Source organism: Salvia hispanica, chromosome 1 (genome assembly GCF_029641045.1).
Source record: "Salvia hispanica isolate PSC_SH4W2 chromosome 1, Shi_PSC_v1, whole genome shotgun sequence".
Classification (NCBI taxonomy): Eukaryota; Viridiplantae; Streptophyta; class Magnoliopsida; order Lamiales; family Lamiaceae; genus Salvia; species Salvia hispanica.
The window spans coordinates 48175305-48190220 of NC_142692.1; the positions used below are offsets into that span (position 1 = coordinate 48175305).

The following is a 14916-nucleotide window of genomic DNA, read 5'->3' on the forward strand; positions in this document are numbered from 1 at the left end:
TGTCAGTTGCCTCGTTAGCATTATATTCTGTTTGTTATATGTTGTCAAATTAAATTGGCTCATTCATGTGTTGATCGGTGATAATGCGGTACAATCTGATTGTTTGAATTATGAAGGGTAACAGGATGTTGAAAAAATTGCAAGCAAGTATTCATGAAGAGAATAGTTATGCAATAAGGCAAAGGTGACTATTACACTATGCTGTATGTTATAAATGAAGTCTCATTGATCCATAATGTGCACAGCAGTAGGCTATGAGTTATGGTGATTCTATTATAAACAAGCAGGACGCTCAGTTCAGAATGAACATGCTCGCATCCACTAATCATCTACACGACTGCTCCGTAACACTAACATCTTTAATCTTGCTATCGAACGACATTATGTTTGAGTTGGACAAATCCATACCTGACCTTATCTTATGGAATGGACGATGATGCTCTTGTGAATTGTTTTACTTGAATGACATAGTTTTAAATTCAAAATTTGAAGTACACGTCTTGAGTTTGGTGTTCTCTTAAATTGATGATGTGGAGCAATATAGAATTTCGGGAAAATTTCTACATAATGCACGAGTCAACTTTGAGTCTTTAACGTTATCATTCGAGCTCGAATGGTAGGCTAGACTATATTTTTGCAATTCCTATGAGAATTGAGAAGGGAGGAATTTTTTTTTTCTTTTTAAAATTTGTGTAAATTTTCAAAATCCATGAAACTCGAGATAGGACATAATATATTAACAGAGGTATGCATGATTTTATTTGGTGAATTGATAATAACTGCCAATAAATGATCACAGAAGTTCCACGGGATGTACGTATAATTGGTACTCTTTCTGTGGGTAGCTTTGCATTAATTGTAGTTGTGACTATATCATGACCCCCTTAATGGCACACACAAAATTGCATGTCCAAGAGTAAATATCACACCATTATGCTTCAATTACAGGTCATTTTAAGGATTTGTATCTCAGTGAACAATTTACCTGTAAAAATATTGTACTACGGTCTATACGTAACATAGCACATGCAAGTAATAACTTTTACTACATAATAGTACTAGTAGATATAGTAGGTAAATATTGAACACATGTAGTATGTATTTTATGTACTGTAGAAGTACATGTATTTGTTTTAGTCAAATTTGTATCAAAACATACATGAGTTTGTTAAATGGATGCAATACTCGGTTTAAGAATAATCTCGAATAATCTCCCTATAGAAATAATTTCACCAGTCTAATTAGTTGCATCTGTCCACCTTCTAAACAGTCTTCCCACAAAAAATATAAGCCTTAAGACTCCTCTCTAATCCCTCTCTAAGTATGCGAAAATACAACCAACCCTTACCATTCAACCATGAGTATTTAGTTGCTCAGTACGTATATATGAACAAAATAAACTCTCTCCATATGCAATAAAAAGGCATATAAATGTTATGAACCATAAAACTCGTCAGGTATTCACCATCATGAATTTTGTCTGGCTTGATTAGCGAGCATAATGAGAATAGTGATCCACTAAGTTGGTTTTATCGGCATGAGAGGTCCTCATCGCAACATGTATTTGGTGTTTGTAAAGACAATGTGAAGTAAGATATTTCACATTTCATGACGTCTATGTGCCTTTTAAACTAATTGTGAATTCCCAAAAATCTCAAAAATTGCAATGACGCCGACGACCAGAGAAATTCACGACCAATGAATTGGGATACATGACCAAATTGGTCCTCTTTGCCAATCTCCCAAATCCCACATTAAATAGATCGAAATTTGGTCTAAAAATAAGCATACCAAGCATAAGCTTGAGCGAATTTTGAAATTTCATGACTTTGATTTCGCTTTTTAAATTTTTTTTTTTGGAATTAACTAGAATTTAGAATTAAACATTTTAATATGTTCAGCATTTTTCTTTATTGCAAATTTTGAAATTTCATGATTTTAATTTCGCTTTTTAATTTTGGAAATGACTACTCCCTCCGTCCCGGATAATTCATCTCACTTTGACAGGACACGAGTTTTAAGAAATGTAATGGAAAGTGAGTTGAAAAAGTTAGTGGAATGTGAGTTCTACTTTTATATTCTAGTTTTATAGTAAACTGTGAGTAGGAATGAGTTAGTGGAATATGAGGGTCCACTACCTAAAATAGTAAAAAAGTGAAATGAGACAAATTATGTGAGACAGACTGAAATGGAAAAATAGGACAAGTTATCTGGGACGGAGGGAGTATAGTTTTAGTACTATTAAATATCCTAACATATTCAACATTTTTCTTTATTGCAAATTTTGAAATTTCATGATTTTAATTTCGTTTTTTAAAATTTTGGAAACGACTATAATTTTAGTACTATTAAACGTCCTAACATATTCAGCATTTTTCTTTATTGTGTCTGATGTAAATGCTCTAATTAATAGTACTACCATAATGTATGGCGTTGAAATCATGAGAAATAATTTAGTTTTAACCTAACAAAAAATGCAAGTGTAAGGAGAAAGGCAAAATTAGCAACAGCTTTTGCCTGGTCCAAACCTGGTATGTAGTTCATCTCAAGTTTATTAGCATCCATGATTAACAACTAAAGTTAACTTCTTCAATTCCTCCACTTTTGCTTTTATCGTGCTAAGATCAATTTCAAAGTCGTTTCTTTACATGAGAATTCCATCTTGGGATTCCCTCTCACTCTCTCACACACACAAGCAAATAAATACACACACTGAACACACACACACCTTTCTTTGTCCTTCTCCACTCTCTGACACACACACACACTGCTCTCTATGAGGCGTAAACTTGATGCCTGGTAGTAGTGCAAGCAAAGCAACCAACCCCACTTTATTTTTACTTCCTCACTGTTAAAATAATAAAGCACAAAATAAATTTTGCTTTTGTTTTTCCTTTTTCCATTACACGGCTCTCTCTGTCCCTCCTCCTATAAGCTCATGTTTAGTGCTTCATTCCATTCTCAAACCATCCTGAAAATGCAAAGTGCAATCTCCCTCTCTCTTTCTCTCACTACATGAAAGCCTCCTAGGCCTCTTCATCAGCCTACAAGCTAAACTCCAATTTGCTTTGCCCTAACAAAACAAACAAACCCTTCTCTCATTTCCATTATTGCATTCAATTGAAGGTATGTGAGTTATACTTGTTGAGCCTCATATAGTATGCAACTTTACATATTTATTTTCCCATTCACTAAACATTTCAACTCTATTCTTTCAGTTATATAAAACTACTACTATTTCAGCCTTTTTCAAGAAACATGTTTACACATGTGTAGAAAGAGAAAGGCAGGTTATTTAATTTTGCTTATTCTTCTCCATCATAGCCCTTTATCCATCCCTAATATAATACTACTACATCTTGTTTTTGGTTTCTCCTCTATCACCCAAATCAATTTGAATCAAGAATTTGTTATTGTGATCAGGGAAGAAAGAGAAAAAGAAAAAAAAACAGCACATAGGAAAAATTGGAAGTCAGCCCACATCACTTTAGAAGGTACAATCATTGTTGTTAGGCCTCTAATTTGTTTGTCCTTTTGGTCTCCAAACAAGTGACACACGCACAAAAAAGGAGTAGAGCAAGTGAGAGAGTGTGTTGAATCATGGAAGTTCCAAGTGAAGAAGGGGAAGAGATGCCTCTCCCACTCAACAGCACATATGGTGGCCAGATGATCCATCACCATCACCACCTTCCTTCCCACAACCACATTATCATCCCTTCCTCCGCAGCCGGAGCCGGTCCCCCCCTCTCCGACGACCTCCCCTTCAAGAAGCCCATCAGGTACTGTTACACCGATGTGAGATATTGTTATATTAGTAGTACTAATTATTATTTTTTATTTATACAGTGGTTTCAGTTCTCTCTTTACACTGATATACTGATTATTTTTTTTTATTTTTTTCAGATATCGCGAGTGTCTGAAGAACCACGCGGCCTCCATGGGCGGCAACGCGACAGACGGATGCGGCGAGTTCATGCCAAGCGGCGACGACGGCTCACTGGAGGCCCTCACCTGCTCCGCCTGCGGCTGCCACCGCAACTTCCACCGCAAGGAATCCGAAGGCGACTCGTGCGACTCGTGCTACCCGAGAATCGGGCGGAAGCTCTTCGTTGCCGACCACCACAAGGGCTACATCGGGTACCACCACCACCACCACGCAGCCGCCGCCGCTGCCAGGCCGCACCAGATGATAATGTCGTACAACATGGCATCAGAGTCGGACGAGCAGGAGGGGATGATGATGGGGAGAGCGCCGCAGATGGTGAAGAAGAGGTTCAGGACGAAATTCAGCCAGGAGCAGAAGGAGAAGATGCTGAATTTCGCAGAGAAAGTTGGGTGGAAGATACAGAAGCAAGAGGAGGGAGTGGTGCAGCAGTTTTGCCAAGAGGTTGGTGTGAAGAGGAGGGTTTTGAAGGTGTGGATGCATAACAACAAGCACACTCTTGCAAAGAAGGCTCTGCAACAATCTGACAATCAAGATCATCAAAGTTTAGGGACTAATTAATTGCTTACTTAATTGATTCACACTCAGAGAGATACTGTTTTTAATTCCTTGCAGAAAGTTATTACTCCACCTTTTGGCTTTTATTTATTTCATCAGTTTTCTTGTTTTGGTATTTGGGAATATATTGGGATCTGTTAGATTTCGACTTTTATGCGTTTTAGGACTAGCTTTTCACAATAATGGCGATCTAATGCAGTTCAATTTTCTTAATCTTTTTGTTTGTAATAATTTTGCTTTTTTTAGCAAAATGTCATACTTAAAGTGCGTTATGGGTGATTTTGAGAAGCATCATTAGGGTGACATTTTGGTCTTGGAATTAATTATGTAAAGAGAATTTGAGATGTGGAACCTACCATTTTAGTTTATGTCAAATCGACCATGTTTTAGGAAATTGTCATCGAATCGCAAATAAGGAATGAGTTGTAATGATTGAGGTTGAGAAGGGTAAATTGGGTATATGGGGGTTGAATATGGTAAATTCATATGGAACATTGTTATTGAACTCTTTAGATCGTACTACTATATTATTAGGAATTAAACACCAATGGCTCATTAAAAGTTAATATGTAAATTCATATGGAACATCGTTATTGAACTCTTTAGATCATACTATATTATTAGGAATTAAACACCAATGGCTCATTTGGGATTTTATTAGATCAAGGATTTTGAGATCATATAACATTGTTATTGAACTCTTTATAGATCTCAACAATATTCAATATAATGTAAAATATTGAAATTCCGGACGTTCATAATAGGTTTTGAGTTCACTAGCAACCGTATACATAACTGACTGCTACTCTATTTCAATCGGAAATATAGTTGTATGAAAATAACAATAGTAAAACCTTTTAGTATATTTGAACTATAAATGTTAGTTTAAATTGATTTTGGGATAACTAAGCTCAGAAAACGAGGCTAAAAAGCACATGAAGTCCGGGGCAAATAATACGATGTCGAGATTGAAGTTTGAGATGTCTGGAAAAAGCTACTCGTTTGGTCCTCATTTATTCAATTCATACATATGTTAACCATGAATTAATTTTCATGTCTTTCTCATGGACCAGTTTTGTCAGAAAAACAATAAATATGCAGCCATGAGATGGAGATGAGAATTTATTGGAATGTGGAAAAAATTACAAAAAATATTCATAGCATATCCAGGTGTGGTATATTCTTGATTTTATTGTGTAGCATCTTTATACTATAAAGTAAATAATTTCGTAGATTGTGGATTAACTTATCACAACTCTCACTTTATTCCGCATTTATCCCTTCCTTTATTCCTCAATCCACCACATAATTTATCCATCTATATTCAAAAAAGGCTCTTTAGGTTTTTTGTCTTGGAACTTAATTCTTGTTGTCTATTTCACTTGCATGTAATTCCATAGCCTTTAAGATTGAATTCAAATGTGTAATGTACAATTTATATCCACTCTCCTACTCCGAGAAAGGAAAAGAAAATAAAGCAAGAAGAAAAGGAGGACGAAGTAAAATTAAAGACTAAGAAATGTTTGGATGCCTTTTTCCCTCTTATTATATCATTAGGGACAATATATTCTCTCTAAAATATTCTACTTCATATTATCATTAAAGATTGAACAATATTTGATCCTTAATTCTCTCATTCACAAAATAAGAAGTCACATTTAAATTTACGTCTGATTTCATAAACATTCGGTATCTTGTTTAGTTATATTTTTGGATATAAAAACCCGAAAACAAAAATCGAACCAAATTATTAAAATAAGTAACATCCCAGCGTTCAGTAGGGAGTATTTGTTTTTGATATTGTACATAAAGATTAGAAGAAAAAACAGATGATCGAGTGGCTTTTTTCAAATATTCATATCTTAAAATCAATTTTTTACGAGGATAATTTACTGAAAGTATAATATTTTGGTTTGTATTGCATAGTTACCATTACTGATCCGTATCAAATTGAAGCGTACATCATTATTAAATATATGAACCAATTTGCAGCATGCAGACTGGATAAATGAAAAGATTTAAAGATTCAAAATTGAATTAAGTCTAGTATTTGTTTCCATTTTAGACGTTTCTTCTTGTTCCCCAAAGAAAGCGTTGGTTTACTATTCCCCTGCAGAGAGATGGATGGTACACATCATGTAGAGGGCCCCAAAATTAAATGGTCACAGAAATTATATTATATGGTCACAAATTTCAAGAATAGAGAAACTGAAGAATTCTTATTAATTATTTCACTTTGAATCTATATAGTACTATTCGGAGAAGAAACACATATATCCACCGATCTCGATAATTGCCCAAAGTTTTATCAGATTAAAGGTTCGAACTACAAGAATTTTGTAGGAAAGGAAAAAGTTTGACTACTTAACCAAAGTAAGGGTGTCCTAATTACATATTTTCAAAAGCTTTGATATGATAGCGTCACACAAATTGACAATAAGAAATGTATAGTACTATTATTTAAGAAGGATTTAGTTTGGATGAAAAAAATGTTAGTAGTATTTAATTTGGATGAGAAATTATAAATCACCTCTTTGAGGATATTATTAAGTTTGACCGTTGACGTTGTGTTAGAAAACTTTTTCTGCATTTAAGGAAGGAAAAAGTTAAAATTTCCTGTTAAATGTTGCATAAAATGAGTACTTCTAATATTGAAGATAAATTAAAATAGAACTTACTATTTAGAAGCATGCTTATTGACCATTGGTTGGACCATAGATATATCTTGTTGGGATTTGACTTTTAGAGGTAGCCCAATGCGAATTGCAGAGCAGCAGTTATTTCTATTCTACACACAATTGCAAGTCTGCAACTTTATTTCCAATCGATATTTTTAAAAATACCCATCAATATTAATAATTTTTTTAATAAAATGCAAAAATTCAAGGCAGAACCTATACTTATTATCCATGCAACAAACCTCAAATAATAGCTAGAATATAGCGTTTGGCACATTGATAAAGTGATTATTAATGTTCAAGTTCTCTAATTTCTATTGCATGATTTGTAAGTACCGTGCATGGCTGTTTACGTTAGTTTTCAATAAATAGCTTTGTTTAGTCGCATCAAGAAATAAATAATTGGCATCTAAATCACAAACTTTGACTCAATTTGCAATTTGAATCTGATTTTAAAATGCAGCAAACTTTGGTGAATTCTTCTCCTGAGAACACACAAAAGAACTATAACTATAATTGTGTAAAAACAAACATATAAGTACATAGGTATCAAATTGAGCTATATCTAGGTGAAAAATAATGTGACTAGAAGCATATTGATATTTTTTATGGAGAGGTAATATTCTTAATTAGGTTTGAAAGCCTAGAAAAAAAAATCCAGGGAAGTATTGTAATTAACAAATAGCTTTTGAAACATGTTTGGTATTCCATATTGAACAATGAGTAGTGCTATGCGAAAGATCCAAGTCTGTCTTTCATGAAAAAAGCATTTGTATCCCGCAAGATAACTTGTAACAGAAAAACATATGTCAATTTCATAATGCTTCACAAATTAAGTATGGTTCATTGATTTTGACAATACATGAGCTATGTTGTGTGCAAATGCCTCCACTCCAACAAACAAAGGGGGAAAAGAACAGAGTTTTTATAGTTTTCAACTTTCTTGCACTATTCTGGCCTGTTTAGTGGCCTAACTTATTTTACAAGCCTTATAGTTATAATAAAGTCTTTACTATATTAAGGAGGTGTTTATAAAATATAGATATTTCAAGAGTTTATAAGATGCACTAGAGTTTATAAATTGTGAAAGTGGACTATTTTTATGGGACTAGCAAAAATGAAAAATAATGTCTATTTTTATGGGACAGAGAGAGTATATTTCAAGAGTTTAAAAGTTGTGAAAGTGGACTGTTTTTATGGGATTAACCAAAATGAAAAATAATGTCTATTTTTATAGGATGGAGATTAGAGAATATAACTCAAGAGTTTATAAGTTGTGAAAATGTTTGGATAATTGAACTTATGAGAGAGAATTATAAGCAAGGAGAGAAAATTATAGTTCGGGAGAGATAATATAGAAAAGAGATGAAAAAAATGTGTATATATTGAAAATAACAAACTATAATAAAGTTATTTTTGTAAATGAATTGTTTTTAAAAGATTATGAAGAAAAAAGTGGAGTTGAAGACCTATTTTTTCGTGAGCTTATAAGATGTTGAACTTATTTTTACAACTTATAAATAATTTACTAGCTTATTTTGCCAAACATCTACTTATAAGCTCCTACAAAATTTGGTCTAGCAAGAATTTAATTAAAGAACGAATAAACGGAAAAGGGGTTAACTAAAAATAAGACATTAGAAAAAAGGAATAATAGGATGAAAAAGAAAAGAAATGAAAAAGCAAGGAGTAGCCGTTGGGAACATTCTTTGTGCTTTTAAGTGTGGTACCAATCCAAAAATTGGTCGGATGCAAAGGCATTAGATTCAAAGCAACTTAGAGAGACAAATACAATAAAGAAGTATCTTTCCTTTTACACAACATATACATCATGTATAATACATGTCATCCTTATATATTAGTATCACTCAATTTTCTATACCCCACCACAAAACCTTGGTTAAATTTTGTATTCTATTCAATTTGATGTATAATGTAGTCTTCCCCAATTGGAGAGAGAGAAAAAATATTCTTTTTTAGGAAAGGTCTCGTGAATATTTCAAATGGTTATGCATATAAAGGATGCCACATGAGTTCATCTCTTCTATAATTCTTTTGTGTTCATACTAATATTTTGTTCAATCCCAATTAATAATGTAACATCTTGTTGTGATAAGGAGTTTAGTGAAAAAAATACTACTATGTTTTGTGAGTGAAGAAATAATTTTACTTTGTTAATTTATCATAGTATAGATAATAATGGATCATGTTTTTTTTAATTAAATTAGTGTGTAAAATTTGAGTATAATGAAAATGTGTCTAAAATGAAAGTTAAAAGTGTGCACTATTGTTTGAGACAAAGTGAGCCAATAAAACAAACATTTATCATTATAAATAAATTATCACAAACAATTAGAATAAAAAAAATTGGAATGTATAGTCAACCAAGATAACAATTTTAACTAAAAAAATATAAAAATAATTATAAATCCTAACATGGATTGGTGAATGTCTAGTATACATATATGCAGTAATATGATTTATATACAATGTATAGGTCCAATTAACCATGCTTTCGTAACACATCAAGATCATATCTCTTATCTTGTTTGAGGTTGGACAATACTAAGATCATGAAATGACAAGTAGAGGTGCGCATAAGTTGATCTTTTTTGTTAATTTTTTTAAATTCCAGTGGGCCAAGTGCCAATACATCGTCTAGGCATTGTTGGGCCAGTCCAATCAAATTCGATGTGTAGCCCAACTTCTCCTTGAATTCCATGAGTTTTTGTTACTATCAAAATATTCTTCTTAGAAAAAAAATTCAGATCTACAGTTAATTCCAAACATGAATGTAGAATGTAAAAGGTTCATGAATTATCCCTATAAGTCCAATAAGTGTAGTTTGATATGCAACAAGCAAGAGGAGGGCTAGCAGTTATGCATGAATGAGTCCTATAAACTAATAAATATACACAAATAGGAGTAATTCTGGATGGATCATTATACATATAATTAATTGTGAGTGTGAGCACGCAATTCAGAATGCTTTCTCTTCCACATGGTTCTTGGCTCATCCTCTTCCTTCATGTCTACAAAGGACAAGAAGCTCTGAATACTTCGGGAGCATGAGGTTGAGGATGAGGAGGAAGTGGGGATGGGATGGTGCTTATACTTGAAGGCAATAGAGCAACAGTAGAGTAGCAGCGCAAGAAAGCATGCAACGCCCGCGATGAGGAAAAGTGCCCAGAAGCTCTTGAGTTGAAGTTGGTCAGAATTAAGGCTGTGTGAAAGAGTGCATGCTCCTTTGTTCAGCCACTTGTTATGTATGTTTTCGAGCTCTCCATTCTCCGACAGCGTTAGAATCGCCGTCGACAAGTCCATTGCTAGCTGTGAGTCTCTTGGGAATGCCTGCTTAAAAATTACTGTTTACAATGCTGGACATGAAGCACATAGTTCTCAGAATACAAATTTTTTGTCAATTTCTTTCAAAGGAATTTTAAAAATAGAGTTAGACTAGTGGTGTGAACTGTGAAGTATACAAACTGGATCCAAGAAATTAAATATTAGTAAAATACATAAAAATATTGTTAAGTATAGTCATAATTTCGTTAGAGTTTTTCTTATATCATTTTACTCTCTAACTTTCAATTTTTTTCTAATCAAGTGTACAAATTTTACACTTGTTACAGTATCATAAATTAAATATGAGTATATTTAGTGGTATATCGACAAAATATTTATTCAGAGACATTTTATTTTATTCAATTTGATACTATATTATAGGGAAAATTGTCAGAAAAATCTTTAAATTTGATCAAATTCTGGTTAAATGCGCAACTATGTAAATCAGAAGGAAAAACCTATGAAGTTTGAATTTATTTGCAATTATATTATAGCAAAAAAAAAATAGGTAATGTGTGTAAATTTCTTTTTGATTTTTGTTAACCCACTCACATTGTTTTCCTTATACATAGATGACATTGTTTAACTCACCGGTAGGGCCGTTCATGTATGATTTTCCGACCACCATATCAGATACAATTTTGCCAATTTTTTATGTCATGGGACGATAACGAATAAATTCGAACTTCATATATTTTATGAAACTAGTTTTAAAATTAGAATAAGAATTTGATCAAACTTAAAATTTTTTGGCAATTTATTAGGTATGCGATTATGGATGGAAGAATATAGGAGAGTAATTGAGAGAAACTTACAAACCCCCAGCCGCTTCTAGTGAACTCCCGCCCAACAACCTGAAACATGCAGTATTTGGAGAGGAACAAATCAACGTAGGGACGCTCATCCACCACCGCAGCCACCCTTCCTCTGTTTAGCGCCTCCGCTGACTCTTCCGGCGTCCTCAGACTCACCAGCCTCCACTTTGGTATGTTGAGTTCCTCCATTAAATAGTTCTCTGTGAATGAGCCTTGTTGGAACCCAATGCGGTCGTTGCTCGTCAACAACGACTCTATTCCTTTGATCGATGGCGCCAGTTGCTGGACTGTCAGCATCGATGTCAGACTCGCTGTGTAGCTCGAGCTTATTATCAACACTGCGAACAGCCATATTATGATCACCATCCTCCCTAATGTGCTCACTGTGTTTTCTCCTAAAAAAAATTACATATATATGCACTAAAATCAGATAACTCATCTATCTTGAAGTTATATATAGTAATAAAAAATGACTTAGAATGCACGTTTTTATTATGTTTTGTTTATTTATTTTTCCTACCAACTTACTGTGTGCAAAGAACATTGTTGAGAATCCAAACCTGTTTAAAATTGAAACAAAGCAACACAAAATGGAATAAGCTTTTTGCATAATTAAGATCATTTAATGTGTATGGAATGGAAATTAAGGAATGGAGGAGGCACCAAAGAACAGTAATGAGTTGTTTCCTGGGCGGACCGCGGAATTCATCGTTGATCTTGTGCTCGAGAATCCATACAACGAAGCCTATGATCAAGAAAAACAACCCCGTCACAAGCCACATGGAGAGGGTGAAAGGCCGCATGAAGGCCCATGGGCTCGAGTTCAGCTTCCGTAGCGGAGCCACCACCACCAGCCCGGACTCGGTGTAAGGCTGCGTGAAGTCTACTGTTTTCGTACGGTTCGTCACGATTGCTATGTCTCCAACAACTGCATCAAACCTCTGCACACACACACAGTCACAAATACTATCAAATAACTCACAAAAATCAAATATCATCACATATCACAAAACTCACATTTGATACAATCATGTGTGTAAGCTCATTATAGCTAGGATTGGCCTGCCCATCACCAACCGATATCAACTCATACGGCACAGCATAGGGCAGCAACCCGACCGCAGCAACAAACACGTCGATGCAGTATCCACGAACCTCATTCGTGTTCTCATCCCTCGACACAAAATCCTTGTAACTAACTCTATCCGGGATCCCAACTCTCAGCTGCCTCGCCTTGTCAGGGAACACCCACCCCCGTGGCTTCACCGTGGTTTGCCCTGGCCAGACCACGGCCCTCAGCTTCTGGCTCGAACTCGAACGATTTGGGGCTTTGCTATACAAACTCTCCGGAGGCAAAACAGAGAGGCCAGAGTAGTTAGACCAATACCCTATCACCTTGTAACCTCTCCCAACCACATTTAAAATGTCGAAAGCCGGCCTCATCACGGATTTCTCAGCATCGAACGCAATCTGCCCTGTTAGCCCCGTGATATTAGTCTTCAACAAGCATCTAAGCAGCAATTCCCCTCCCTCGAATCTGCTCAACGACCCGAGATTCAAGGCCTCTCCATCCACACCCTTCCAAATTCCGTCGTTGGAGAAGGAGATCACGCCTCCTTCGTTTTTAAACGCCTTGATCGCGTGAGCGACGATCCAAACCGTGTCGTACGCATACAAACCATACGGATTCAAATCAACCGAGCCGTTGCTAAGCTTCTCCCACCTCGCCACAAAATCCCTCTTCCTCTCGGAATCCGGGGTGTGAGGCCTAACCGCGAGCACGCCCTGCAGAGACTTCGCAGTCTCTGCAGAAACAACGACAGAGTCAAGAACAGTCGACAGCCAGGCGGTCGCGAACCAAACATACCCCTTCTCCATCATCCCCAGCTTGTGAGCCACGTCGAAAACCTTGAGGCCGACGTCAGCATAAGCGTGAACGATGATTACGCGCGACTCGAGAAACGAGACCTTGACGAGCTCCTTCATGATGTCGTCGGTCGTGGCGAGGGATCCAGGGGAGAGCAGAGCTTTGTAGAAGATCCGGCAGCGCCTCTCGGCCAGCTTCTCGGATAGGGCTATGATGGTTCCCCTGCTCTGCTCGTCGTCGGGGAAAATGGCGACAACCTCTCTGTAGCTGTAGAAGCTGATGGCGTCGGCAATGGCGGCCATTTGGAAGAGGTCGTTGGGGGCTGTTTGGATGAAGTAAGGGTATTGGAGGGAGGCGAGGATGGGATCCAATGCGGTGAAGGAGAGCATCGGGACGTGAAGCTCGTTGGCCAGGTGTGAGAGGGTGCGAGCCATGCCAGAGGCTTGTGGCCCGATGATGGCGACCGTGTCGGCCTCGAGATACCGTAATCCTGTTTCGAGTTTCTAAACATAAGCGCATGAATGAATTCGTCTTCAATCAAATGCAAACTCTATATATTGTACAAACTGTCCGACTTCAGAAAATGTTGGAATATATAATATATATGTACCTCCGATTATGCCGAGGAAGCCGCTGAAGTTGGAGTCGTAGACGGAGAGGAGGAGTTTGGAGGGGCCGAGAATGGTGGGATCGGAATTGACGTCGGCGGCAGCGGCGGCCATGGCGATCTTTGCGACCTTGCCGTTGATGGTGCCAAGGGAGAAAATGGCCCCAATGTTGATGGCGTCTTCGGCTGAGAATGCAGTGATGAAGAGGGAGGATAAATGGATGGCCCACAGCAAGATTTTCGTGGCTTTGTGAAGCATGGTTGCAGAGAGAAGCTAATTAAAGTAGAGAGAGTAGAGAGAAGGGGAAAAAACAAGATGAAATCATGTGGATGGGCAAATAGAGTGAAGGCACGAGGGAATATGCCAAGTTGTCAGCAAGGAAAAGGGAGACACATTCAGGAACATAATGAGCTTCAAGTAGAATACAATAGTAAGTAAAGAGATATGTTTAATTACTCAAAATGGAGTGCTGAAGTTTATTTTTTATGTTTTCTTTTTTATTTGGAAGACACAATTTAACTGCCTTTTTGTTTGTTCTTTTTATTTTTTGCTGAATATAACATCATTTATTCACTATCTTCAAAATCCTAAACCTCATCCAATGCGTTTAGTTTAGTACTGGTCTTCAAAATATGAAAAGTAGTGGAGTAGTTTACTACTCCATATTGAATGTTTAAGTAAATAATTAACATGTTAAAACATCAAACAAATTAAATAAAATTACTTTGCACAAAAAAGCATCGAATTTCAACCACAAGAAATGCTTGAAGAAATCTCAAGGGAAACTCACTAAAAATTGGATATTCTAAAGAACCAAAGTCATAGTAAGCAAATTTTTAAAATTAATGTATATTCTTACAATCTTACTACACAATAGATGTTCTTAACCACACATTTTAATTTTTTAAATCCAAACATGTTATATGTGATTCATAGTTTCTTGAATAATATAATTACGTTTAGCATCACATGTATTTGATTAATACCTAAACAAACAGTAATAAATTCACTTGGGAATCTATGGTCTCTTTCATCAAACAAACACAAGATTTTGAAATTATTATTACCAAATATAGGATCTTAATTGATGTTACGGAAACAT

The 14916-nt window shown here is 35.8% G+C and overlaps 2 protein-coding genes across 10 annotated transcripts; one reads left to right on the forward strand and one right to left on the reverse strand.

Moving 5' to 3' along the window:
- The first annotated feature begins 2750 nt into the window (after positions 1-2750).
- Positions 2751-4714, forward strand: LOC125218664 (zinc-finger homeodomain protein 3-like). 6 transcript variants are annotated; one of them, XM_089062888.1, is made up of 4 exons: positions 2751-3126; positions 3219-3286; positions 3551-3779; positions 3904-4714. In XM_089062888.1, exons 3-4 carry the CDS (start codon positions 3601-3603, stop codon positions 4502-4504), a joined length of 780 nt encoding a protein of 259 aa, XP_088919014.1. In that variant the 5' UTR covers positions 2751-3126; positions 3219-3286; positions 3551-3600; the 3' UTR covers positions 4505-4714. The 6 variants fall into 6 exon arrangements, with proteins under 6 accessions (XP_088919014.1, XP_047976338.1, XP_047976336.1 ...); XM_048120379.2 differs by having other exon boundaries at positions 2752-3126; positions 3219-3290; positions 3424-3779; XM_089062874.1 differs by having other exon boundaries at positions 2752-3126; positions 3424-3779.
- Positions 4715-9974: 5260 nt separating this feature from the next.
- On the reverse strand, positions 9975-14191 carry LOC125218069 (glutamate receptor 3.2-like). Of its 4 annotated transcripts, none has more exons than XM_048119665.2 (6): positions 13817-14189; positions 12357-13696; positions 12003-12280; positions 11868-11899; positions 11340-11734; positions 9975-10530 (listed from the first exon to the last, which is right to left on the reverse strand). In XM_048119665.2, the coding sequence occupies exons 1-6, from the start codon at positions 14070-14072 to the stop codon at positions 10135-10137; spliced, it is 2697 nt and encodes an 898-aa protein (XP_047975622.2). In that variant the 5' UTR covers positions 14073-14189; the 3' UTR covers positions 9975-10134. The 4 variants fall into 4 exon arrangements, 3 of the variants coding, with proteins under 3 accessions (XP_047975622.2, XP_047975624.2, XP_088923439.1); XM_048119667.2 differs by having other exon boundaries at positions 12357-13709; positions 13817-13945; XR_016136523.1 differs by lacking the exon at positions 11868-11899 and having other exon boundaries at positions 10401-10530; positions 13817-14191.
- Positions 14192-14916: the final 725 nt, after the last annotated feature.

What these genes read in the sequence shown, in the direction of transcription:
- LOC125218664 (XM_089062888.1), top strand. Translation starts at nt 3,601, where the DNA reads ATGGAAGTTCCAAGTGAAGAAGGGGAAGAGATGCCTCTCCCACTCAAC. An exon ending in CCCTTCAAGAAGCCCATCAG is followed by an intron (nt 3,780 to 3,903) that starts GTACTGTTACAC and finishes TATTTTTTTCAG; the next exon opens with ATATCGCGAGTGTCTGAAGA.
- LOC125218069 (XM_048119665.2), bottom strand. Translation starts at nt 14,072, where the DNA reads ATGCTTCACAAAGCCACGAAAATCTTGCTGTGGGCCATCCATTTATCC. An exon ending in CAACTCATTACTGTTCTTTG is followed by an intron (nt 11,900 to 12,002) that starts GTGCCTCCTCCA and finishes AATTTTAAACAG; the next exon opens with GTTTGGATTCTCAACAATGT. An exon ending in CTAGAAGCGGCTGGGGGTTT is followed by an intron (nt 10,531 to 11,339) that starts GTAAGTTTCTCT and finishes ATTTTTAAGCAG; the next exon opens with GCATTCCCAAGAGACTCACA.